The sequence below is a fragment of the Ranitomeya imitator genome, chromosome 2 (genome assembly GCF_032444005.1).
Source record: "Ranitomeya imitator isolate aRanImi1 chromosome 2, aRanImi1.pri, whole genome shotgun sequence".
NCBI classification, from domain to species: Eukaryota; Metazoa; Chordata; class Amphibia; order Anura; family Dendrobatidae; genus Ranitomeya; species Ranitomeya imitator.
This window is the reverse complement of record NC_091283.1, coordinates 56,873,674-56,900,602: the sequence shown is the minus strand read 5'-3', so window position 1 is coordinate 56,900,602 and position 26,929 is coordinate 56,873,674. Positions and strand designations below refer to the sequence as shown.

Here is a 26,929-nt window from a genome sequence, read left to right as displayed (position 1 = left end):
TGAGGTGTCCCAAAATAATACTTTATGTGATGTGTCCAGCAATGAGTATGTGACTTGTAGTGTATGGACCTAGCGGTGGCCATACAGGCTCCGAGAGGAAGGAACTCTGCAAGAAGATACCGAACCTTCCCAACAATTGATCTTCATCATTTATGGGAAATTGCCCCCAAACCCTTTCTGTAAGTGCTACCACCCCCCATATGAACACCCGCCATGATCTGCAGCAATAAATAGTGTAGTGGACTGGAACAAAGTGTTCATGTCAACCCAAGACAAAGCTTGCTGTAGGTAAATGCAAGAACCCAAGCATGTCTTGACAGGAGAGATGCCCGAGAAACATCCGCTGGAGATCTCCATGTGTAATTTGGTCAGGATGGTGGTGAAACCTCCGTACTTTGCTACAGGAGGAGAAAAAAAAACAAAATGTAAGATGATGAGGTCAACTCGGGCCTGTATACAATGCAGGAACATGGACTATACTGAACATGCTTTGTGAAGAAAGATGGCATAGAAGGAAATAAGCAGCCGGCAAAGGAAAGCCATGAAGACATAACGCAGCCATGCAGTCAGCAAATCACCTACCCGCAGTCCTGGAGCGAAAACATAAAGAAGATCAGATCCTCTGCATCCTACGACTGGTAGGATGGGTCCTATACTTGGCCATCCTCCTATGTGGCCACTAAGATATGGACTAAGATGGCGCGTGGCAAAACGATGGTTTAGTTAGCAGCCATCTCACCCGACTGTCCTACACACAGGAACTCGTCCTATGCCGAGCACTCGGGTTTCCCATGAGACCCACCTCTGAAGCCAACTTATCTCACCAAGGACAATGGTTGGCAGTCCACGTTGGATCTTTTACTCTGACATAAGATGTTGGGGGGGAATAAGTCTGAGTTGGGTGGCCCCCCATACACACGACTGTCCACCCAGCACGTTGACATCGTCTGGCGTCAGTCTAATGACTATAGGGGGCTTTAACCTGACATAACATCCTTACATTGGGGTCAACGTTCCCCAACCGTTGTCCCACTGCCTGCCGGGGCATAACAGGGGGTGTAGTTTTGCCACAGCTATTCACAAGTGTCCACAGAGGAATAATCGTTCACTTGGGCAAGTGTTCATCACCAAAAGCCCTTTTATAAATTGATGGTCCTTGGAAAGTTCTCCTGACTGTACTACTTCACAAACATCATCTTCGATTGATGATGATGACGTCTTGTCTCACTAATTAAATATTTCTTCAAGAAGTTTTAATCAAGAATTATATTGTACGGCAGGCAGATATATACCGACCTTCCCCCCCGTCATACAGTAAATCACGATGACATGAGCAGATGGCAGCATTACCAGACGTTGGCCTAATGGGCAATCAGAGGACAGGATTCTGCGGCTATGGACATGTATTATTAAGCGACTCTCACTTTGCAGCTTTTAAGGAAAGGGAAAAAGACAAACTATGTGTAATGTAGAAATATCACTTCCTGGCCGCCCAGTAACCATCGAAATGCCACATTGGATGATCTATTGTACCTGGCTGGTCTGACTCAGTAGAGTCCCCCTATGTGATCCGATGGAGCTTGTAGCATTTAATGGCGGCCACACACTTTAGATACCCATTTTAAAAAACTAGACATAAAAAAAAAAAAAGTCACGTGAAAAGCATAAATGATTTACAGGAAAAAAAAAAAGGGATGAAATACAAATTACACAAAGAAGCCTCACCGAGACGGCACCCCAAAACCCAAATGATATGACCTACTCTATGGAGTTCTATCTCCTTTTAGGTTTTAATAGAAACCCCGTACATTTTAAGTTACAGTCTCGGACAAGAAGAACTACAGAGGGATGTCATCATTACAGGAGATGGGTATTATACTGGAGCCAGCTGATATAATAGCTGGCTGGTACCGCTAATTTACACATTTCACTTTTTTTTTCTTGCAACCTTATAAAAAACAGGATTTACATAAATTGACGTGATGACAACGTAAGGAGATAGAGATGTATAATCCCACAAGGAATCACTAATTAATACCCTTGGTATTTACATGGGCTGATCAACCATAACACTGAACCACCTGTATAATATACGGTAATTTATTCCATTGCGTGCCGGTAATAGGCTCTAACACTTCGTGGCAAGGACAATCAGATTTCTGAAGGTGACCTGGCACCAAGATGTAACGTCTCGTGCCGGGAATAGGCTCTAAAGCTTCATGCACGGACAGTCAGATTTCTGAAGGTGACCTGGCACCAAGATGCCCCATGTTGTGCCAGTAATAGGCTCTTAGGCTCTAACACTTCGTGGCACAGACAACCAGATTTCTGAAGGTGTCCTGGCACCAAGATGCTCCATATTGTGCCAGTAATAGGCTCTAACACTTCGTGGCACGGACCATCAGATTTCTGAAGGTGTCCTGGCACCAAGATGTATTAACCCATTTCCCACAAATGGACCTAACAGGTGTATGGTTTTGTCTAAGGGATGGCATGGAAGCAGGAGCGGAGCCCATGCAATCTGCTCAGGAGCCGACTATAGTACAAGGGATTCATGTTATGGCTGATCGCTGTATAAAATCATACTAATAAGGTCTATGAACATAAACCTCAAGTGTGAGGAAAAGTTTGGTATCGTCTATGTGGCCTGCAAATTGCACCACGCTGTTTTAGGGTCGGTGATCGTAAGTTGCATATACACTACTCACAAAAAGTTAGGGATATTTGGCTTTTGGGTGAAATTTCAGGATGAACCTAAAATTCCCTCTAACATTTTCAGGTGAACTTAATGTCACATCTCTAAGCTTCTGAGTGCACACGTCCAACTGTACAATGTTTCAGGACTTTTTTCACAACTTGCTCTTCTCCAACAAGGAGCTTATTGGTAAAGTTCACAAGAGGTGTTTGATCCATGAATCGGCCAATACATTTCGGGGTTCAGTTAGAATTGGTATTAATCAGTACTCCTCCTCCTCATCAGACTGTTAACGTTTTGACATGAGACCAAGACGACACCTAACAATTGATCCGCAGTACGTCGCCATTGCGAGGCTTCAGGCAGGATGTTCTCAGACAGAAGTGGCCACTGAGCTCAGAGTGTCAGAGTCATCAGCAGGATGTCACAGAGATACAGAGACTGGAAGGGTCACAGAAAGGCAGAGAAGTGGACGTCCCTTGGCCACATCCCACACTGATGACGGCTTCATGGTGAACAATGTCCTTCAGAACCAGATGATGAATGCCACACAACTCCAGGCACATGTAAGGGAGGTGAGAGGTTCCCAAGTGTCAGGTCAGACCATTCAAAACCATTTACATCAGTGAAGTCTGTGTGCTAGATGACCTGTAAGGTACCTGACCGCACCACCAGGCCCAGGTGTCATCTACGCTGGATGAGGGGCCAGGAGGCCTCAGTGCTGTTCACTGAAGAAAACCAAATCACACTGAGCAGAAATGATGGCCGCCAACGATGTTGGAGATGTCAGGGAGAGAGCTATGCATCAGCCATAGTTGTCACCAGACGAGCCTTTGGTTACAGTGTGGGCAGGTGTGTCAGGTCCATACAGAACTGCTCTACACTCTGTGACAAGTCCCTTCTTACAGGAATAACATCATTAATCCAGTCATTGTGCCTCTATATGAACAACGCCGGCCTAATATCTTCATGGACGACAATGTTCCAGCTCATCGAGGTCTCATCATTAGGGAGCGGCTGCTGGAGACTGGGAGACCTCACATGGAGCGGCTGCTGGAGACTGGGAGACCTCACATGGAGCGGCTGCTGGAGACCTCACATGGAGCGGCTGCTGGAGACTGGGGGACCTCACATGGAGCGGCTGCTGGAGACTGGGGGACCTCACATAGTAACATAGTAACATAGTAACATAGTTAGTAAGGCCGAAAAAAGACATTTGTCCATCCAGTTCAGCCTATATTCCATCATAATAAATACCCAGGTCTACGTCCTTCTACAGAACCTAATAATTGTATGATACAATATTGTTCTGCTCCAGGAAGACATCCAGGCCTCTCTTGAACCCCTCGACTGAGTTCGCCATCACCACCTCCTCAGGCAAGCAATTCCAGATTCTCACTGCCCTAACAGTAAAGAATCCTCTTCTATGTTGGTGGAAAAACCTTCTCTCCTCCAGACGCAAAGAATGCCCCCTTGTGCCCGTCACCTTCCTTGGTATAAACAGATCCTCAGCGAGATATTTGTATTGTCCCCTTATATACTTATACATGGTTATTAGATCGCCCCTCAGTCGTCTTTTTTCTAGAGCGGCTGCTGGAGACTGGGGGACCTCACATGGAGCGGCTGCTGGAGACTGGGGGACCTCACATGGAGCGGCTGCTGGAGACTGGGGGACCTCACATGGAGCGGCTGCTGGAGACTGGGAGACCTCACATGGAGCGGCTGCTGGAGACTGGGAGACCTCACATGGAGCGGCTGCTGGAGACTGGGGGACCTCACATGGAGCGGCTGCTGGAGACTGGGGGACCTCACATGGAGCGGCTGCACTTTCTACAGATCTGAATCCCGTAGAAAACCTATAGGATCAGCTGAGTGGCTGTGTAGAGGCTCATAACGCTGCACTCCAGACCCTCAATGACCTGAGGGCTGTCCTTCAAGAAGAGTGGGACGCCATGCCTCAGCAGACAGTGACGCCACTTGTGATCAGCAGGAGACGTCGTCGTCAGCTGTAATTGATGCTTAAGAACACAGAACAAGTGATTGAAACACTGACATCTTTTGGGGGGTATATCCACTACTGTTGTTGGCTTCTGTTTTAATAAATTGTTAGATGAGGAAATCACCATTTTTGCTTCTACTTAAATGCCCGACTGTCATGATAAAATATCACTGTAGCGGGATCTTTTTGTTTTCCATACATTTCACCCGAAAGCCAAATATCAATGTTGTGAGTAGTTTATGTTTTATCAACATCAATGAATAAAAGTCACAATGATGAAATTATATTTTTCATGAATCATTCTCAATTATTCAGATTAAGGGATGATTTTCGCAGCCTCTGAACGCTGGCTAAAAAAATAAAATAAAATATGCAAATTACACTTTCAGAAAGGAAGAGTAGAACTCTAGTGTCACCTACTAGAAGTAGCAATCCTAAAAATCAAGAGACCCTTTCATGGGCTTTACCACATAACTTAGGATAAAAGCCAAATCAGTTACTCTATTTTCAGACAAGTGTTTCAGGGTGTTTGCCTCTCCTCAGTGCAAAACAAGTATTGCATGGCCTATAAGTCTCATTACACAAGAATGTCAGGCTTGTCACTCTCCCACAAGGAGAAACTTTATGGCTTAAGAGCCTAAAAAAAAAAAAATTAAGCTTTTCATTATTCAAATATTTTTCCTATTTCGCCCACACTGGGCATATTCCTGTATTAAAGGGAACCTGTCACCCCGTTTTTTGAGATTGAGCTATAAATACTGTTAAATAGGGCCTGCGCTGTGTGTTCCTATAGTGTATGTAGTGTACCCCGATTCCCCATGTATGCTGAGAAATAACTTACCAAAGTCGCCGTTTTCGCCTGTCAATCAGGCTGGTCAGGTCGGGAGGGCGTGGTGACATCGGTGGTTCTTCCTCAGCTTTACGTTGGTGGCGTAGTGGCGTAGTGGTGAAGACACAGCGCGCGATCTGCGCTGTAATCCCTTGCATCGGTGGGGGCGGCCATCTTCCTGGGGCCGCACGTGCGCAGATCGAGTGCTCTGCTGCACGGGGCTTCAGGAAAATGGCCGCGGGATGCCGCGCGTGCGCATTAGAGATCGCGGCGGCCATTTTCCCAAAGCCGAGTTTGCATCTCGGCTTTGGGAAAATGGCCGCCGCGATCTCTAATGCGCACGCGCGGCATCCCGCGGCCATTTTCCTGAAGCCCCGTGCAGCAGAGCACTCGATCTGCGCACGCGCGGCCCCAGGAAGATGGCCGCCCCCACCGATGCAAGGGATTACAGCGCAGATCGCGCGCTGTGTCTTCACCACTACGCCACTACGCCACCAACGTAAAGCTGAGGAAGAACCACCGATGTCACCACGCCCTCCCGACCTGACCAGCCTGATTGACAGGCGAAAACGGCGACTTTGGTAAGTTATTTCTCAGCATACATGGGGAATCGGGGTACACTACATACACTATAGGAACACACAGCGCAGGCCCTATTTAACAGTATTTATAGCTCAATCTCAAAAAACGGGGTGACAGGTTCCCTTTAAAGGGATTGTCCATCCATTAAAAAAAAAAAAGACTGAGTATCGTTTAAAAAAAACAAAAAAAGATTAAAAATATATATATGTAATTATTAAAAAATAAACACAGCGCTATTCTCCTTCACCAAGCCTCCACTGCTCCTTTTGTGATGCTTCCCGGGTCCATGATGTTCTTTACTTAGTGGTCCCTTTAAGCACTCTGGAAAGGACTGTTCAGCCAATCACTGGTAGCAGTGGTGACTCATCTCAGTCAGTGATTGGCTGAGCAGTCATTTCCTGTGTGTTGAGAGGAACCAGGAAGTAGAGACGAGAAGGGACCAAGGAGGAATCAGAACAGGAGCAGTGGGAGATTATTGTGAGGTGATGTTTTCTGGGTCTTTTTTTTTGTTTGTTTTTATTATGCCCGTTTCACACAGTTAAAAAAACAAACAAAAAAAAAAGACTGGACAGTCCCTTTAAGTAATGGAAGGATAAGACTGTTTTTTTTACTAAACAACTGAATGACTACCCCTTTTCTAAGCCAGAAATAATCAATTGTCACATCCCTTCCCCCCACTGATCATCATCGGGTCATCCACGGTGCATTACTAATGTCATTAGTTTTAACCAATTAGCACTAGACAAAGCATGCAGAGAGAAAGCACAGATAGTAGGCAAACCGTGCCGGCATCATAGCCCAGTGCAGGAGGAGGACGTGACACACAAAAGACAGATGCAAGGAGGGAGACGTTGAGTTCAGACAGAGGTCTTTCTGTAACAAACCGTTTCAAAGTTAGCAATGTGCACAGATTTTGCAGCTCCTTCCAGCATTTCCATGGATGGTGGTGTGATATTTTCAGCCTCATTTGCGCCTGCTGATGAGTTTTCGGCGGTTGGTGAGGTCACATCTGCAGATGGTGAGGTCTCTTTCACCGGTGAGGTCTCTTTCACAGCGGTTGAGGTACTTTCTGCAGTTACAGTGGTCACTGCTTCAGCAGGGGAGGTACATTCTTCAGCGGAGGCAGTCCTTTCTTCAGCGGAGGCGGTCCTTTCTTCAGCTGAGGCGGTCCTTTCTTCAGCTGAGGCGGTCCTTTCTTCAGCTGAGGCGGTCCTTTCTTCAGCTGAGGCGGTCCTTTCTTCAGCTGAGGCGGTCCTTTCTTCAGCTGAGGCGGTCCTTTCTTCAGCTGAGGCGGTCCTTTCTTCAGCTGAGGCGGTCCTTTCTTCAGCGGAGGCGGTCCTTTCTTCAGCGGAGGCGGTCCTTTCTTCAGCGGAGGCGGTCCTTTCTTCAGCGGAGGCGGTCCTTTCTTCAGCGGAGGCGGTCCTTTCTTCAACAGTGGCGGTCCTTTCTTCAGCAGGGGAGGTACATTCTTCAGCTGAGGCGGTCCTTTCTTCAGCAGAGGAGGTCCTTTCTTCAGCGGAGGCGGTCCTTTCTTCAGCAGGGGAGGTCCTTTCTTCAGCAGAGGAGCCGCCTTCTTCAGCGGAAGAGCCTTCGTCTTCAGCAGAAGAGCCTTCTTCTTCAATGGAGGAGTCATCTTCTTCTTGGGATAGGAAAGCCTCTTCTTCCACTGGCATGGTTTCTCCTGCCGCTGGGGATCTCTCTTCTACAAATTAATGGAATAAAAGTAGAGAATGTTACCCGCGGAGCCTCAAAAACCAGATTCAACTCCTGACTGCCTAAAAAGTCAAACTGCAGCTCAAGATTCGAGGAGATAGTTATGTATTCGTGAGACTGTCCTGGAGTGGAACCCTTCATGAACTTGCAGTTCTGACACCACTTGGTATATATTATCACACAGATCTCCCTATAAATAACCTTGCAGATATTTGGATTACTGTCCCTTTTAGGTTCAATCCATTTTAGACTTAATACTTTAATGAACGACTATATACAAGAAATCTTTTATGTATTTATTTTTAATATCTTACTACTCAATTATCGCCTCGACTATCTCCATATGGGAAATCTGCTAATCATGCGGCTGTAATCAGTGATAAAGAAAAATAATGTGACTCATGTAGAAACATATTAAAGCAGCTCATAAAGATCATTTTTTGGCCAGCAATCAATTCTTGAATCCCCCTCCCCCCCCAATACATTCATGACCACTAAATATCCATTAAAGGGGAATACAATTAGTTGCCAGTATTTTTACATGTATGGAGAAGCTACGGGGCACAATATGCTACTCAACTGGGTGGGTGCAATAGGTAAAATAGTGCAATGTATCTAAAAATAAAGGAATGTCATGTAATATGGCCAAAGAGCTGCAGTACTAGGCTACCTGCAGCTGCCACTAGAGGGAGCTCACTGCATACAGATGTATACAGCTCAGCTTGAATCCTTATGCCACCCATAAAGTTCCGCATGAGGTCTCTATCTGACGTATCCGTGCTTCAGTAAGGCTCACCATGGCTTGTACCGCTCTCCACATTTCCTTCCAGTGAACTTTGCTCCATGTTTGCCTCCGTCTCACTGGAATGCATGGACTCAGATTCTAGAACAGGGGTTAAATTCTGCACCGGGTCCAGGGCTGGGCATTGGTTCTGGGCAGAACCTATAGATTACAAACAAGATTACTTATTAAAGAATTTATTAAAGCGCTCATACACATAGGACAAAGTTTAGCACTATCGAAAATGGCAAAGTAATAAAGTCATGGGGGTGTCTTCCTGCATCTGCTGTCAATGAACTGCCTTCCTTGTATAGGAGAACCAGAACAACATTTATAGCTAAAGAAAATCTATCACTTGCCATAAATATGGCGTAAAAGCCGCTGTTCTCCTGAATCCGGCGTTGGTTTTCTTTTGTTCCTGCGCCTCTCCGTTCCTGAGATACGGCCCCTTCTTCACTGTGTATAAATTTTAGTCTTGTTAGCCAAGTGGGCCTGGTGCCTGTGTCCACACCCACTTGGTTAACTAAACAAGAGAGGAAAGAGGAGGCCATATCTCAGGAACGGAGAGGCGCAGAAACAAAAGAAATACAACGCCGGATTCAGGAGAACGGCGACATTTACACCAGGTGAAAATATATATTTACGGAATGTGACCGGTCCTCTTTAATGAGCTACATGTTCTGTTCTCATTTGGCAAACAGCTGTAATTCAGAGGTATGGGAAAGCTGGATGAAATACTCTTTGTTAGCTGTAACAGCAGTCTTACGCTTGACATTAGCTTCCAGCATAGACAATCTTTCTTAGCCACAGCACTAGCGAGGACTAAAGGTACCTTCACACATAACGATATCGTTAACGATATTGTTGCTTTTTGTGACGTAGCAACGATATCGTTAAGGAAATCGTTCTGTGTGACAGCGACCAACGATCAGGCCCCTGCTGGAAGATCGTTGGTCGCTGAACAAAGTCCAGAACTTTATTTGGTCGCTGGATCTCCCGTGGACATCGCTGGATCGGCATGTGTGACACCGATCCAGCGATGTCTTAACTGGTAACCAGGGTAAACATCGGGTAACTAAGCACAGGGCCGCGCTTAGTAACCCGATGTTTACCCTGGTTACCAGCGTAAAAGTAAAAAAAACAAACAGTACATACTTACCTACCGCTGTCTGTCCTCCAGCGCTGTGCTCTGCACTCCTCCTGTACTGGCTGTGAGCGTCGGTCAGCCGGAAAGCAGAGCGGTGACGTCACCGCTCTGCTTTCCGGCCGCTGTGCTCACAGCCAGTACAGCAGGAGTACAGAGAAGCAGAGCGCCGGGGACAGACAGCGGTAGGTAAGTATGTACTGTATGTACGGAGGCCTATGGGGAGTGCATTATACTATATGGAGGCCTATGGGGAGTGCATTATACTGTATGGAGGCCTATGGGGAGTGCATTATACTGTATGGAGGCCTATGGGGAGTGCATTATACTGTATGGAGGCCTATGGGGAGTGCATTATACTGTATGGAGGCCTATGGGGAGTGCATTATACTGTATGGAGGCCTATGGGGAGTGCATTATACTGTATGGAGGCCTATGGGGAGTGCATTATACTGTATGGAGGCCTATGGGGGGTGCATTATACTGTATGGAGGCCTATGGGGGGTGCATTATACTGTATGGAGGCCTATGGGGGGTGCATTATACTGTATGGAGGCCTATGGGGGGTGCATTATACTATATGGAGGCCTATGGGGAGTGCATTATACTATACGGAGGCCTATGGGGAGTGCATTATACTATACGGAGGCCTATGGGAAGTGCATTATACTATACGGAGGCCTATGGGAAGTGCATTATATTATACGGAGGCCTATGGGGAGTGCATTATACTGTATGGAGGCCTATGGGGAGTGCATTATACTATACGGAGGCCTATGGGGAGTGCATTATACTATACGGAGGCCTATGGGAAGTGCATTATACTATACGGAGGCCTATGGGAAGTGCATTATATTATACGGAGGCCTATGGGAGTGCATTATACTATATGGTGGACTATGTTGAGTGCATTATACTACATGGAGGCCTATGAGGAGTGCATTATACTACATGGAGGCCTATGAGGAGTGCATTATACTACATGGAGGCCTATGGGAAATGCATTATATTATACGGAAGCCTATGAGGAGTGCATTATACTATATGGAGGATTATGGGGTGCATAATACTATATGGACGGCAGTGTCAGGGCCATTATATTTGGAAAGCTATGTGGAAGCCTTTATACTTTATGGAGGGCGCGTTTCTGCCCATTGTACTGTATGCAAGCAATTATACAGTGTAAAGGTTTGTGTGGGGTCCATCATACTGTAATGCAGGGCTAGTGGGGGCCATTATGTTTGGAGTGCTAGCGTGGGCAATTATACAGTGTGGTGAGGAATGGGGCCATTATACTGCATGGAGGCGGTCACAGGTGGGTGATTATATTGTGTTGCGATAACCATACTTTTCTGAGGAAGTTGAGGTGGGGTACAACAGGGTCAGTATACTGTTCGTATGAAGGCACTGTACACACCGTATACATACACACCATGCAGTACACCCTACAATGTGTGTATATATATATATATATATATATATATATATATATATATATATATATATATATATATATATATATATATATATATATATATATATATATCCTATAACATGATTAGTCTTGGGGAGGAAGTAAGGGATAAACTGCATTGCCAGGACTGGGGCTTTGTGATACTTGTATGTGACATGTCTGGAGATCCTGCTGATGCTGTGTGACACTGGGGGGGATGGGAAGAGTGGAAATTCAGGCATGTGCTCACTGCTGGCTTGCAGTCTGCACAGACAGTGCCTGCATTAACCCTTTAACAGCCGAAGCACAGCTCGGACAGCTAATGCAGGGGGATCAGCAAAGAGGCAATTGCTGAAATTCCATGATAATTCTGTTGACGGCTGAGGCTGAAAGGAGGTAGGATACAACAATAATCCTGCAGTTCTTTCAGAATAACCTCTCCTTTGCTTACTGCTAAAATATGTTACCAATAATTCTTTTATATAAAAGAAAAAAAAAGAAGGATCATTTAAATAAAACATTTAATTTAATTTCATGAAAATGTTCCAGTAAGTAAAACAAAATTTAAAAAGTAAAAATTATATATTTACAAACGCATTCTTGAGATTTGTGTGTCGTTAATGGGTTTGTTCAGTATCAGAACAAAAGTCTACAATCAATCTGACTGGCGAATTGTGACAATGTATTGCCTTGTATAACCGATGCGGGTGGACGGGTTATGTGACCGGATGTACCGTTTATGATCTATAACAGTGGGGAAAATAAGTATTTGATACACTGTCGATTTTGCACGTTTTCCCACCTACATAGAATGGAGAGGTCTGTAATTTTTATCATAGGTACACTTCACCTGCGAGACAGAATCTAAAAAAAAAAATGCATCTAAACCGCAGTGGCCACATGTTACAGCCTAGAGGATGGGATTTCTAGAAATCCCATGTCCACTATGTGTGCATATGCGCCTGCAGATCACCGGCGAAACTGACATGCGGTGCGTCTTTCAGGACTGCAGCAGGAAATTTCTCCCGCGGAGACGCTAGTCTACACAACAGAAATTTCATCAATAAAATGTATTGAATGCGGTAAATCCATAAAGTTCGGTGAACACATGCAGATTTACCTGTATTCAATAGAACGCAGCATTTTGGAAGAAGCAAAAATACACGGTGTCCAAAGCGCTGCTACTTCCTGATCGTGGGTACGTAGCCCCACAGACCAGTTAGTTTTTCTTTAAGAAGCCCTCCTACTTTGCACTCATAATCTGCATTAATTGCACCTGTCCACAGACTCAATCACACGCCACCCTCTCCACCATGGCCAAGACCAAAGAGCTGTCTAAGGACACCAGGGACAAAACTGTAGACCTGCACAAGGCTGGAATGGGCTACAGGACAATAGGCAAGCAGAGTGGTGAGAAGGTAACAACTGTTGGAACAATTATTATAAAATGGAAGAAACACAAGATGACTGTATATCTTCCTCGGTCTGGAGCTCCATGTAAGATCTTGCATCGTGGGGTAAGGAGGATTCTGACAAAGGTCAGGAATAAGCCCAGAACTACACAGGAGGACCTGGTCAATGACCTGAAGAGAGCTCGGACCACAGTCTCAAACATTACCATTAGTAACACACCATGCAGACATGGATTAAAATCCTGCAGGGCATACAAGTTCCCCCTGCCAGGACCTTTGAAGTTCGCCAATGACCATCTGGATGATCCAGAGGAGGCATGGGAGAAGATAGCGTGGTCAGATGAGACAAAATAGAACTTTTTAGTATCCATTCCACTGTTTGGAGGAAGAAGGAATGAATTCAAGCCCAAGAACACCATCCCAACAGTGAAGCATGGTGGGGGAAACATCATAATTTGGGGGTGATTTCCTGCAAAGGGGACAGGACGATGGCACAGTATTGAAGAGAGGACAGATGGAGTCATGTATAGCGAGATTTTAGCCAACAACCTCCTTCCCTCAGTAAGAGCACTGAGGATGGGTCTTGGCTGGGTCTTCTATCATAACAATGACCTGAAACACACAGCCATGGCAACTAAGGAGGGGCTCCGTAAGAAGCATTTCAAGATCCTGGAGTGGCCTAGCCAGTTTCCAGATCTGAACCCAATAGAAAATCTTTGGAGGGAGCTGAAACTTAATGTTGCCCAGTGACAGCCGTGAAACCTGAAAGACCTGGAGAAGATCTGTATGTAGGAGGGGGCCAAAATCCCTGCTGCAGTGTGTGCAAACCTGGCCAAGAACTACAGGAAACGTCTGACCTCTGTAACTGCAAACAAAGGTTTCTGTATTATATCAAGTTCTGCTTTTCTATTTTATCAAATACTTATTTCATGTAATAAAATGAAAAAAAAAAGCAATGCGATTTTATTTTTTTAAAGATTCTATCGCTCACAGGTGAAGTGTACCCAAGATAAAAATTACAGACCCTCCATTCTTTGAAGGTAGGAAAACGTGCAAAATCGGCAGCGTATCAAATACTTATTCTACCCACTGTACTTGCAGTCACATGCCGACTACCAACTTCGCTCAATAGAATAGAAATGAGAGAAGCTCATGAGTCTAGTTGGCATGCGACAATCCACCCGCAGCGGGAAAACAGGGGAATCGATCCGGCAGTCTGCAGACTTTTCTTTCCTGAGACAGGACAACCCATTAAAAGTTACAAGCATATCTGTGATACAAGCAAAAAAAAAAAAATTACAACTTTACATCACTCCACCTTATAAAACATGATCAATTATTTCATTATGTCATTAAAGGAGAACTCCAGGCCAAGGAAAATTCAAGTGCAAGTCGCGCAAATTGTGATGAGCAAATGTACAAAAAAAATAAAAAGTAAAACAGCGTCGCTCAGTGTAAATTAAGTTTATATATACTTATATCTTTATGGTACTTGTGGTTCTGAACTGGATGGACAAATGTCTTTTTTCGGCCTTACTAACTATGTTACTATGGTTCTGTAGAAGGACGTAGATCTGGGGATTTATTATGATGGAATATAGGCTGAACTGGATGGACAAATGTCTTTTTTCGGCCTTACTAACTATGTTCTGTAAAACAGTGATTCGTGCCCCGGATCGACAATACAGCCTTCCGTTCAATGCTCCAGGTGTCTGTCGTTCCATTGGAACTGCAGTTATATTATCATAATAATAATAATAATAATAATAAAAAATTTTAAATGACGACTACATTACACAAAAATTAAGATTCATAAGAGGGCAAAATAAAAAAAAAAATAAAAAGGGAAAGATCATCGGCACAATGTTATAATTGAGTGGAGTTTTCCTTTAATTCAATGTTACATCTAGCTTTACATGAAAGTCTCATAATTGGAAAGACATTGTAAAAAAAAAAAAAAAAAAAAATGTAAAAAACAGCAGTAATTATCCGAGAAAACAAAATATATATTAAAAACTCCACAAATCATATTTAACACTGTTTTATGAATTGTCCTCTTAGGATTGTGTTAGCCGGTAACGTCAGGTTCTAACCAGCAGGTGTCGCTGCAACTCTATAAAAAAACAAAAGCAGAGACGCCTGAAGAAGGTATAAAGCCTAGAATAAAAACAGCTGCAGCAGGACATTGATTGAAATTCCATGATTTTGTGCAATAATAAAACATTTCATCAAAAATTTAAAAGGCAAATGACATTAAAAGGTTCTATATGCATCTTAGTGTAATAATTAAAAAAAAAAAAAGACAGACGTGCAAGAGTTACGCAGGATTAGGGAAACTTGCTTTTACCCTGCCGAGGACGGCACTCTTGTCCTTGTCTATATGGGGCACAGCTGCAATACCAAACACAGACTATGGGCAAGTGTGGTGCTCTTTTCTGGGCCAGATCCTTCCTAAATCTCACCAGTTCTGCAGCCTCTGTTTACCATAATACATAGCAATAAATGTGAAGGTTAATAGCCCCCAAATTTCTTTGAGACAAGTCATTAGCCCAGATTCCACGTGTAGAATTGTAAAGGATAAAGTGATGACAGTATGGATCGGGTCAGTGAGGACTTTAAAGGGACACTGTCACCTGAATTTGGAGGGAACAATCTTTAGCCATAGGGGCGGGGTTTGGGGGTTTTTGATTCACCCTTTCCTTACCCGCTGGCTGCATGCTGTCTGCAATATTGGATTGAAGTTCATTCTCTGTCCTCCATAGTACACGCCTGCGCAAGGCAAGATTGCACTGTGCAGGCATGTACTACAGAGGACAGAGAATGAACTTCAATCCAATATTGCAGCCAGCATGCAGCCAGCGGGTAAGGAAAGGGTGAATCAAACACCCGAAAACCCCGCCCCTATGGTTAAAGATTGTTCCCTCCAAATTCAGGTGACAGTGTCCCTTTAAAGCCTATGCCCACCTTCAAAACCAGTTCTTTCTTCTTTTCCAATGCATTGAAGCAAAAGGTCACGGAACTCTGCAAGTATTGATTAGAACACAACAGTTGTGTCTCCATGGTAACACGCTAACAAACCCTGCGTGCTCGGATCCTGCAGTCACGTTCCATTCTTTTTTGTACTCTCTCTACAGCTAACCTGCCAAATATATTATTACCAAGAGTCAAAAGAAAAAGAGCATGACTGCAGACTCTGACCACAGGGGTTTGTGTGTAGTCTGTTACCATGGAGATGCATAACACTGCATAAGAGCTGAGGACACTAAAATCGTAGGACATTTGAATCAAAGGCCTGTTGCAAAGTTGCTCCATTTTCATTTGAAGAACATTAAAAGTTTGACTACGATTGTACACATAGGGTTTCCCAACATAAATTATCTGATCACTGGGGTCTCAATAAAGCTCAGAGACCCTTTTCTTGTGCCACCATGACCCAGCACAGTCAAAAATGTAAGTCAGTCAATTGAATTGGTGGTTCGCCGGGTCAGGAGTGGTGACATCTTGCTATAAAGCCAAAAGTGACACTTTTTTTTTTTTTTTCCACAAGCATCACATGGGTCCCTGAGGACAGACCCTCACCACACAGTAAAAGTGCAAACAGCGATTGTGGTGGGAAATTCAACCGTGGCCTTCTCGTCAGTCGATTGTCAGAAGAGAAGCCCCCAAGTGAGTCGGAGATGGATATAGGGCACTGTGTAAAAGTCCCTCACCAACTGAGCAGCCCGTAGGGTGGACCCCGTCAAATCATGCTAGAGATGAATGTCAGCAGCTACACGGCGTAAGAGAAATTCACAGATAGACGATGGAACCAAAGCCCCCGGCGTCAACCACGCGATTCTGTGCCGGTGACAGAACGTGAATGTTATATTCTGGGTGTAATCCATGCAGATCAAACGCACAACGTTACTCATTCACCATCCAATCACAAGCGGTGCGGGAAGCTGAAGGGGTTAAGAGCTGACTTGGTGCGGTCTCCTTCCATAGCCTGCGGGTTTGGGAAGAACAAGAACTTCAAACCATTTATCCCAATGTAACTACTAGAATTCACAAATTTTCCGAGCACAACATATCCGGGGCACAATGGACTGTTCTTTACTAGTGATGAGCGAATATACTCGTTACTCGAGATTTCTCGAGCACGCTCGGGGGTCCTCCGAGTATTTTTTAGTGCTCGGAGATTTAGTTTTCATTGCCGCAGCTGAATGATTTACATCTGTTAGCCAGCATAAGTACATGTGGGGGTTGTCTGGTTGCTAAGGAATCCCCACATGCACTTATGTTGGCTACCAGATGTAAATCATTCAGCTGCGGCGCTAAAAACTAAATCTCCGAGCACTAAAAAATACTCGGAGGACCCCCGAGCGTGCTTGAGAAATCTCGAGTAACGAGTATATTCGCTCATCACTAGTCTTTACAATTCACTGACCTGAGGGGGAAGAGTTTTCTTGAGATCTTGTTTCCTCGGCGTCTCCCCTGGAACCATCGGTCTGAGGAGGGCTGTCCTCGCTGCTACTTCCTGGAGGAGACAGCAGCTCCATCTCCTCTCCCCAGTCTGTTACTGGACGGTGGCCTTCTGGGGAAAACGGGCTGGTGGGCTTGGACTCAACGGCTTGGTCATCGGCGCTCGCATCGGGCGGAGGCATTGTCAGTTTAGGGGTCTCTGCTCGTTTCGGTAGACTTTGTTCTTTTGGGGTAGCTGGAAGGGCAGTGGTTTGAGCAGTTTTAGGACCTTCCTCCGCTTCTAAAGAATCTTCTTCCTCCTCCTCTTCTTCTTCAACATCTTCTTCATCACCACTAGCATCAGTCCATTCTTCATCATCTTCTCCATCTTCCACATTTTCATCTTTGTTTTTCTTCTTAGGTGTCACAGGTACTGAGGCTTCTGGTTTCGGGGTCTGTGGCTTCGGTGTCTTCCTCAGCTCCTGTCAGAGAGGCATCAGAGCAAGATGAAATAAATAGAATATATATATTTTAAATACCGAATATCCTTGCTTGTGTAACACTCAGAGGGTAAGCAGACCGAGTGTGCACACACCCCTCATTACCAGAACCATGCTTTACACTGCAGGACATTCCAGTGTCGAGAAACACACACTATGGCGTAAGAACGTACCGCTTTCTCCACACACGTCTCCTTCTCCTCTGATGGCAGAGGTTTCTCCTCTCTGTTTCCAATATCATCCTCCTCCTCCTCCTCCTCTTCCCACCGGCTGTCATGCATGCTGGAAGAGAACAAGAAAAACATCAATTTGGGCTCATTAGCTCTATACCCTCAGTACAATACATGTATATACACACATCAATGGATCGTGAATTTACCCCCACTCCCCCGTATACAGTCACACACCAGCAGATATAGGCTGTCAAGTGCAGGTGCTATCCCAAAAATACCACATCACCCAACAACAGGATCAGTGAGTAATGTATGATCGCTGGTGTATTGACCACTGAGACCCCCCACACATACTGATCACAAGAATGGGGTCCCTGAGTTCCCCGCTGTGTAAGATAGCAGCGGTCACACACACGCAGTGCCGCTGTATTCTCACAGAGCACTTTGTGACCCCTATTCTTTGGATCGATGAGAGTCCTAGTGCTCCAGCCTCCATTGGTCATCCAGTTACCACCTATGCTTTGGGTAAGTGATAATGGTTTTTGGTAGGTGAACCAGTTTAGAAACATGCTTTAGCCAGAATGAACCCTTATTTAATAAGTCCATATTAATAAAACCACCCTGTCGCTCGAGTGATTGAAGGTCAGCCTTTTAGATTTACTTAAGTCCCACCTGTACGGTTTATTCCCGGACCTTCCTTTATTCTGGTTCCTCCTTTGTGTCGGTCTCTTAAGACTCTCTGAAAGGAACTCAGCCATAGTGGGAGGTTTGGGGGCTCCTCGTTTCCCTTGGTCTGGAATAGAAAAAAATAATTGAAAAACTAAAATGAACAAGTCATCACCACAATCACTGGTCACACCATCATCCACCATAGCAGCTACTGCCGTCATCACCATCATCCACCATAGCAGCTACTGCCGTCATCACCATCATCCACCATAGCAGTTACTGCTGTCATCACCATCATGCACCATAGCAGTTACTGCTGTCGTCACCATCATCCACTATAGCAGCTACTGCCGTCATCACCATCATCCACCATAGCAGCTACTGCTGTCGTCACCATCATCCACCATAGCAGCTACTGCCGTCATCACCATCATCCACCATAGCAGCTACTGCTGTCGTCACCATCATCCACCATAGCAGTTACTGCTGTCGTCACCATCATCCACCATAGCAGTTACTGCTGTCGTCACCATCTTCCACCATAGCAGCTACTGCCATCATCACCATCATCCACCATAGCAGCTACTGCCGTCATCACCATCATCCACCATAGCAGCTACTGCTGTCGTCACCATCATCCACCATAGCAGCTACTGCCGTCATCACCATCATCCACCATAGCAGCTACTGCTGTCGTCACCATCATCCACCATAGCAGCTACTGCCGTCATCACCATCATCCACCATAGCAGCTACTGCCGTCATCACCATCATCCACCATAGCAGCTACTGCTGTCGTCACCATCATCCACCATAGCAGTTACTGCCGTCATCACCATCATCCACCATAGCAGTTACTGCCGTCATCACCATCATCCACCATAGCAGTTACTGCTGTCGTCACCATCATCCACCATAGCAGTTACTGCTGTCGTCACCATCATCCACTATAGCAGCTACTGCCATCATCACCATCATCCACCATAGCAGCTACTGCCGTCATCACCATCATTCACCATAGACACTATTGCCGTCGTCATCGTCCATCATCTCAACCATACTGGCTACTGCCATCACCATGCTCCACCACCATCATAGCAGCTATTACAGTCATCATCCATCATAATTCATTGTATAATGACAATTTCTACAACTTTCTAATATACTTTGTGCTTTACACATTAAACATTTTTCAACATCTCTGCTTACTGTCAGTGAATGGAAACACTTCTGCTTATACACAGAAACTGTTACTGTACCCTACTATTATTGCCATAACAGGAGACTATCCTGCATCATGGGGCATGTACTACACAGGCCGTGCAGCATCCGGATGGAGGATGCCCAGAACAGCTTGGTCTTTTCCATTTACTGTGGGATGGCGAGAACTTGTGCACGTTACGGGACACTCGGAGACCCTAAAAGTCTGCTGTGGCTTTAAAGGGATATGGACATAATCAGATCTGGGGTTTACGAGAATGTTTCCATTCTCTGGCAGCAGTCAGAGGTCTTAACATAGCAAGCACATTTCAAGTATATTAGAAAGCGGAAAAACGTATCATACAATACATAAAATGCGAAAGGATATTCACCTCTTCTGCTGGTGGGTTCTTCCTCTACATGGGGTGTAGCTCCCTCCTTAAACCTGCCAAGAAGAATAAAAGGTGTAACACCCGGCGAGTCGCTGGTTAATCATAGGTGATGTGCAGGATGTCCACAATTAGAGACCAGCGACACCCCATCTACAGGTTGTATATGGTACTGCAGCTCTGCCCCATTCACAACAGACGAGCTCCATTACTACACAACCTATAGACATATAGACAGAGGTGGTGCTTTGTTTGGACGTAGGTTATTCGCTTTTTTCTTTAATCGTGGACAACCTATCAATTATCTAGCATTCCGGCTACATACATAGTATCAGTTTTCTCTGCGTCCCACTCTCGCTTCCACTGTCCGGTGGGCTTTCTGTGCCGGGCTAATCTCTCTTGATCAATCTGGTCTCGCTCTTGTTTCCACCGCAGATATTCTGCGCGCTCCTTGCCGGTCATTGACATGGTCATGTCCATCTGATTCTTCCCTCTAGGTCTTCGTTCCTATTTTAATAAACGTAGGCTGTGAGTATTCAGGATTGTGGAGGCTCAGCTTTACAAAAACCCTAAAAGGGAATCTGTCAGCACAAAATGACTGCTCAAACCAAACACAGGGCTAAGTGCACCCTTGGTCCACTGCACCTTCACGCCTGCTTGTTTTCCCCACTCAGTCTTGAATGATGACTCTGGATTTACTAGAGCATGAGAGATGAAAGACAAGTAGGTGGGAACTGCTCATCCATGCCGAGAGTGCACCGGGCACCTGTGCTTAGTTTGATCAGTCATGTTATGCCGAGACTCCTTTGATGGATCAGGAAAACCAGCACTTACATGACTCTCCTTCTCGCGGTCCATACCAGTTTTAACTTTCTCAAAATCAGGGCCGCCCCAATTTCTATTGTGCCTGCGGCTTCCCTCCTTCCTGTCGACGTCTGCGATGGGGCCCGTCCTTCTTGGATCGTCAAGAAAGTTACGGATTGGATTTTTCTCCCTTACTCCATCCTACAAGAGAAATAAACATTTGTTGGATCTGTGCGGGTGGAATCCACAGAGGATTATGCTAGCGGAAAAGGGAATGAGATTTTACCAATCTTATAAAAGGAAACGGGCCTGCTGTGCGGATTTTTAATTCTGCAGCGTGACAAGTTCCGTTAAAGAATTTTTCCGTACATTTCATGTAACATGTGCAGGTTTTGCTGATCTCGTGTGGACCGACCCATACGGGGCACAGCTGCACGTTTCAGAGCTCAAGTTTCACAGAAATTTTTGCTAAATACCATAAAGCTTTGGCCTACAATCTAATGTGTATGCGGACCCCGACACGTGACTGCTGGGGAAGTCAAGGGTCCGGCACATCTAATTTCTGACTGCTGTCACTTCTGTTCTCCTTAAGATAAGATGCCGGCAGAGATGTCTGGCAGCGGCTCTCACATACGAGAGCGCTCAGCAAAGCAAGAACTCGCCAACGGCCGTTTAATGTGTATGGGGGGCTTAAGTGGCAACACAACTGATGCCCTACAATACAGAAAACAAACCCTCCAGCCCATTTCCCACTTTCCATTCTAAAACACAATGTGGACCCAGAAATGACACCGGCCAGTGCTCACCCTTCGGCTCCGTTCATACTCTGCAATCTTCTCCATCTCTTCATTCATCTTTTCGATATTCTGCTTTCTCCTCTCTTCCCATTCCTGAAAGAGAAAACCACAATTACAGGGGGTTCAAAAATAAGAGAACAAAAAAAAAATAATAAAATCACAAGGAGTTTAAATATCGATACCTTAACTTTTCTGTCAGGTCCTGAAACCCCATCCACTGGTCCTCCATGGCCACCGCCTCTGCCTCCCATGACACCACCCCTGCCTGGACCTCTTCCACCTCTCTCTGGTCCCCTGGGGGATGCGGACCATCGTTCCCCAGGAGAGTCATCAATAGGCATCCTAGGACTCCGCTTTGACATATCAGCGCCTTGTTGTCTCCGTCCTCTTGGCGCCATTTCAGAGGGATGAACGTCACCCTCTCCTTTAAATGGCTCTGCATGTTTATCCCCATGGGGGGTTCGTCCACCTGAGAAATATCCTGAGCGGCCACTGGTCCTTTGAGTGGGACTTCTCGGGGACGTTTCGGACCGTGGAGGAGTGTGTAGGGCTTTGGGTGATTTGCCATCATTTATTTGCCTCTTCTCCTAAAATAAAAGTTGCAAAAGTTGACTTGAGCAGAATCTGAAGTAACAGTCGCATATAAGAAAGCACCACTGTAGAATCGTGAAAGAGGCCGAGGGATGATTTAATCCCTGGCGCACCACCTATCCTTGGCAAATTGCTTGAAAATCTCAAAGAAAAGTCAAAAACTTTTATTAAGTATATTCCTACTCATAGATAAACTGTCCCTTGGATTCTTTTGCAGTTTTCTTGCAAAAGGGTTCACAATATCAGTCGAGCAAAAAAATCTGACCATGCTTTCAAACAATTACAAACTCTTGCCTTTTTTTTATAGTTTTTTAACTTTTTTTTTTTTCATATTAATTTAATGTTTAATGTGGATTCTAACTAGGAAACTGCATCACAGTAGTGACTTTTTTAGTCTTCCTGCATGAACAGCAATAAGGTTTTACTCTTGGCTTAATCACAGTATACAATAGTTTTTGATGGACTTTAGAACAGAATCCATCACAAAATCCATGTTTAAAAAAACAAAACACTCCAACAGTCATCTGTGCAACCAAAAAATATTGTTCAGCTCCTGCCAATATTGCCCATGTGATATAGGATCTTTCCTCCACCTCACAGATCTTCCCTACCTGATGTATCACAATAAATGACAACGCTTTCCCATGTACTTGGAATCCACTGTCTCGGAGTAACCCTTGACTCTGCCCTGTCCTTCAAACCGCACATCCAAGCTCTCGCCACCTCCTGACAGACGCCTCCAACTCAAAAATATTTCCAGAATCCGTCCTTTCCTTAACCCTGAATCTACTAAAATGTTAGTGCATCATCTCCTGCCTCAACTACTGCAATATCCTCCTCTGTGGCCTACCTAACACTCTTGCACTCCTCCAGTCTATCCTTAACTCTGCTGCCTGACGAATCCATCTCTCCTCGCTGCTCCTCCGCTTCCCCCCTCTGCAAATCCCTTCATTGTCTCCCAATTCCCCAATGTATTGAGTTCAAGCTACTAACACTGACCTACAAAGCCGTCCATAATCTGTCTCCATATACTGTATCTCTGAACTAATCACCTGATACCTTCCCTCACGTAATCTCCTGATGCCTTCCCTCACGTAATCTCCTGATGCCTACCCTCACGTAATCTCCTGATGCCTACCCTCACGTAATCTCCTGATGCCTACCCTCACGTAATCTCCTGATGCCTACCCTCACGTAATCTCCTGATGCCTACCCTCACGTAATCTCCTGATGCCTACCCTCACGTAATCTCCTGATGCCTACCCTCACGTAATCTCCTGATGCCTTCCCTCACGTAATCTCCTGATGCCTTCCCTCACGTAATCTCCTGATGCCTTCCCTCACGTAATCTCCTGATGCCTTCCCTCACGTAATCTCCTGATGCCTTCCCTCACGTAATCTCCTGATGCCTTCCCTCACGTAATCTCCTGATGCCTTCCCTCACGTAATCTCCTGATGCCTACCCTCACGTAATCTCCTGATACCTTCCCTCACGTAATCTCCGGTCCTCCCAACACCTCCTCCTCTCTTATTCGCTCCTCACTAATCACCTACAAGACTTGTCCAGAGTATCCCCCATCCTCTGGAACTCTGTACCAAACACGTCCGATTATCCACAACACTAAACCTCAGAGTCACCCGCTACTATATGTGCTTTATAATGACCGGGCTATACATTATGTAAATGCCTCTCACCCCAGCAGAAACATCCAGCGTGATGGAGAAATTCTCCTTCTCTTTCCGGGCCTTGTCCGGCTCGCCGTCCAGGTGTTTGGTTTTTCTTGGGGTGGTTACAGCAATTCCCTCTTGTTCGGCCATTCTGCGGTCCTCCTCAATCATCTGAGAGCGGGAGAAGGTTACATGTTAGGACACTGTAGTGCATGTATGGCGGATGGGCACACTGCAGTTATGGACCGGAGCTCTGATCGCAGCACTCTGACCCCAGAGATGCCGCTGGCTGTCAATCATGATAACAGCATCTAAGAGGTTGGAGGAAATAGGAGGAGTGGGCTGCAGTTTTGCCCCTTCCGATATTCATCCTCCATTCCCCGCAGTGCCAATGGCATGGTCCAGAGAGGGTGAGCCCACGCTGCTTGCCAGGGTCAAACATGCGGCACTGGGTTGCTAACTCCATGCACCATAATATATGTACGTATGCAATTAAATTGTCTTTATAATAGAGCTAGAATATATCAAAACCTCCGCCTAGAACAATCATCTATTAAAGGACCGGGTGTCTGCCATGTCTGTACACCTCAAAGGGGATCAGTCGTTCTATGACAGACTGCACAATGACAGTATTGCAAAGTAATGCGGACCAATAAAAAATAAATAAAACAATTAAAATAACCTGATACAATAGACATTCAGGAGAAAAAAAAAAAAATATATATATATATATATATATATTCCACATGAAATATGATCATTTTTATACCTTTACCTCCGCCTAGAATAATCATCTAGGCTTATTCATGAAGGAGCACGCCCTGCCCGGGTTACACAACGCTGAGCGTACACCTACCTTGTGTCTCCGGACGATGGCCTCGTTCTTCTTCCTCAGAGCCTCGATCTTCCTGTCCAGCTCGGCATCCTTCTCTTCTTTGGACTTCATGTCCAATACAGAAGCCTGTGATGAAACCAAAACTCCCATCATTCAACACATCCCACGGCAAAGACAACACTTCTTCCCTAAGACGTCTAGACGAGGGAGGGGGATGATACTGTCTCTGGACAATATGGTCTCCATCAGGAGTATCTGGTCCATGTTCCTCTCTGCTGGACCCAACACCCCATGCACGCCCCGGCTGAGCGTGCATGCATTCTGAGTGAGGAAAGGAGCCACTGTCACTCCTCATGGAGCTTCTCTTTCCAAATGATTGGACATGTTGAAATCCAGCATGCCCAATCCTTCTTTCCTTCCAACCCCTGTCGTGAAGGTAGTCGGGACGCCCCCATACATGTTAGATGATTGTCTATTAATCTTATGACATCTATACCTGCCCAGAAATTGCAGGATAGAAGCAGAGGAACGTGTGCAGTATATTGTGACAATAAGACAGGCTGGGGTCCACCGCTGAGGACCCCGCCTTTATTACACAGAGACGTTGCAATATGAAGGAATGTTTATCAGTTGCATTATTTCTGACATTTTTCATGCACAGTTGAAAGGGAAGTCAAGATTAATAGTTACCCCTTAGGATAGGGAATAAGTTATTGATCGCAGGGAAAAGCAATAGGGGGGGGAATGACGGCTGGAACCCCCAGTGACCCACAAAACGTGGCTCTATCCTTTGCCCTCTTTGGACGTCCCATGGAGAATTAATGAGGCAAAGGCCGAGCATGTTCCCCTCCACTCACCACGAGGCTCTGCACAGTCCATTTACTGGGCCGTTGTCACCTACACTATGAATAGAGCATTTTTTTTTTTCACGCACAAGTGGAAATCAGTACACATCCGATTGAGACAGCTATAAAATTCCATAAAACACAAATGTGATCACATAGGGAGAAATCATGCCAAAGTTACCATTGCTGCAGGCGCCGGACGGAATTTCAGGGGTGGGGGGTTGTGGGGTTCGTCTTTCTACAAAACAGAAATGATCAACCGTTACATAAAAAAATACAAGTCCTAGAAACGAAAGATAATAAAAATGCTTAAATATAAATTTATATATAAATATATATTTAATATTATTTATATTATATATAAAATGCTAAAATATATATTTTTTTCAGCATGGATCAAAACCAGAAGCAAAGTCTCCTTCCAGTGCCCCTGCGGATCCACCACGGGCCGCTACGAAGTTCTCCAGCAGCTCTGGACACAGAATCTGTTTACGGTTTGTAATCAATAGAGGGAAAAAATATATGTTTATATTTTACTGTAGGACAACTATGTGCACACGTTGCTGATTTGATTGTGGAATTTTCTGTGCAGATTCAGAATTTCTTGGCAGAAAACGCAGGTCAGAATCTGCGCACACGTTGCAGATTTTTGTGCGGATTTCTAACTTTTTTTTTTACCCCTGCAGATTTCTATTATGGAATGGGTGCAGAAACGCAGCAGATCTGCACAAAGAATTGACATGGTCCTTTTTTTTTGAATCTGCTGCGTTTTCTGTGCAGATTTTTCCGCACCATTAGCACAGCATTTTTTTTTGCCATTGATTTACATTGTCCTGTAAATCACTTGCAGATCTGCAGCGTTTCTGCGTGGGGAAAAAAAGCTGCAGTTCTGCAGGAAATCTGCAATGTGTGCACATTATTATTATTATTCATTTCCAATATTTGCAGCTGAGGGTTTGTTGCAGTCACATCCGCTCTGGATGACCTCCTGGACCTGCAGGGGGCACAGTGGGCAGGTAATAGGGGTCCACAGGAATGGATCCGTCCAGGATTGCAGCCTGAGGACCGCTCCATTCACTGACAGCAAGCAGGAAAAGTGCAAAACTGCAACCGAGTGTATTGGAGAGTGTCAGGACTGCAGCGTTCCCTCCCAGGGCTACAGACGGTGCGACATTGCCGCGCACAGGTCAGCGCACGTGAGACACCACCCTCCCCGTACACCTGCGCCACCATGCAGCCTCCACTAATCCCACACAGCACGACTGCTCCCTTTAATTCCACTAAACCCCCGCGTGTACCACCAGCCCACTCCCAAAAACACGCCGGGAACTGTAGGGGTTAACCCGCGCTCACCTGCACCGCCGCTCAGCCTTCTGACTCCAATAACATGCGTGTTCCTCTTTAGGCCAC

The 26,929-nt window shown here is 45.3% G+C and overlaps 1 protein-coding gene across 1 annotated transcript; it reads right to left on the bottom strand.

The window, feature by feature from the left end:
• On the bottom strand, positions 1-26,929 carry CCDC9 (coiled-coil domain containing 9). Its single transcript, XM_069746797.1, has 15 exons — positions 26,873-26,929; positions 25,701-25,757; positions 24,696-24,800; positions 23,867-24,010; positions 21,763-22,167; positions 21,590-21,673; positions 20,814-20,984; positions 20,305-20,486; positions 19,983-20,035; positions 18,394-18,514; positions 17,722-17,830; positions 17,035-17,530; positions 8,615-8,761; positions 6,990-7,807; positions 1-398 (listed from the first exon to the last, which is right to left on the bottom strand). The coding sequence occupies exons 2-15, from the start codon at positions 25,701-25,703 to the stop codon at positions 369-371; spliced, it is 2,868 nt and encodes a 955-aa protein (XP_069602898.1). The 5' UTR covers positions 25,704-25,757; positions 26,873-26,929; the 3' UTR covers positions 1-368.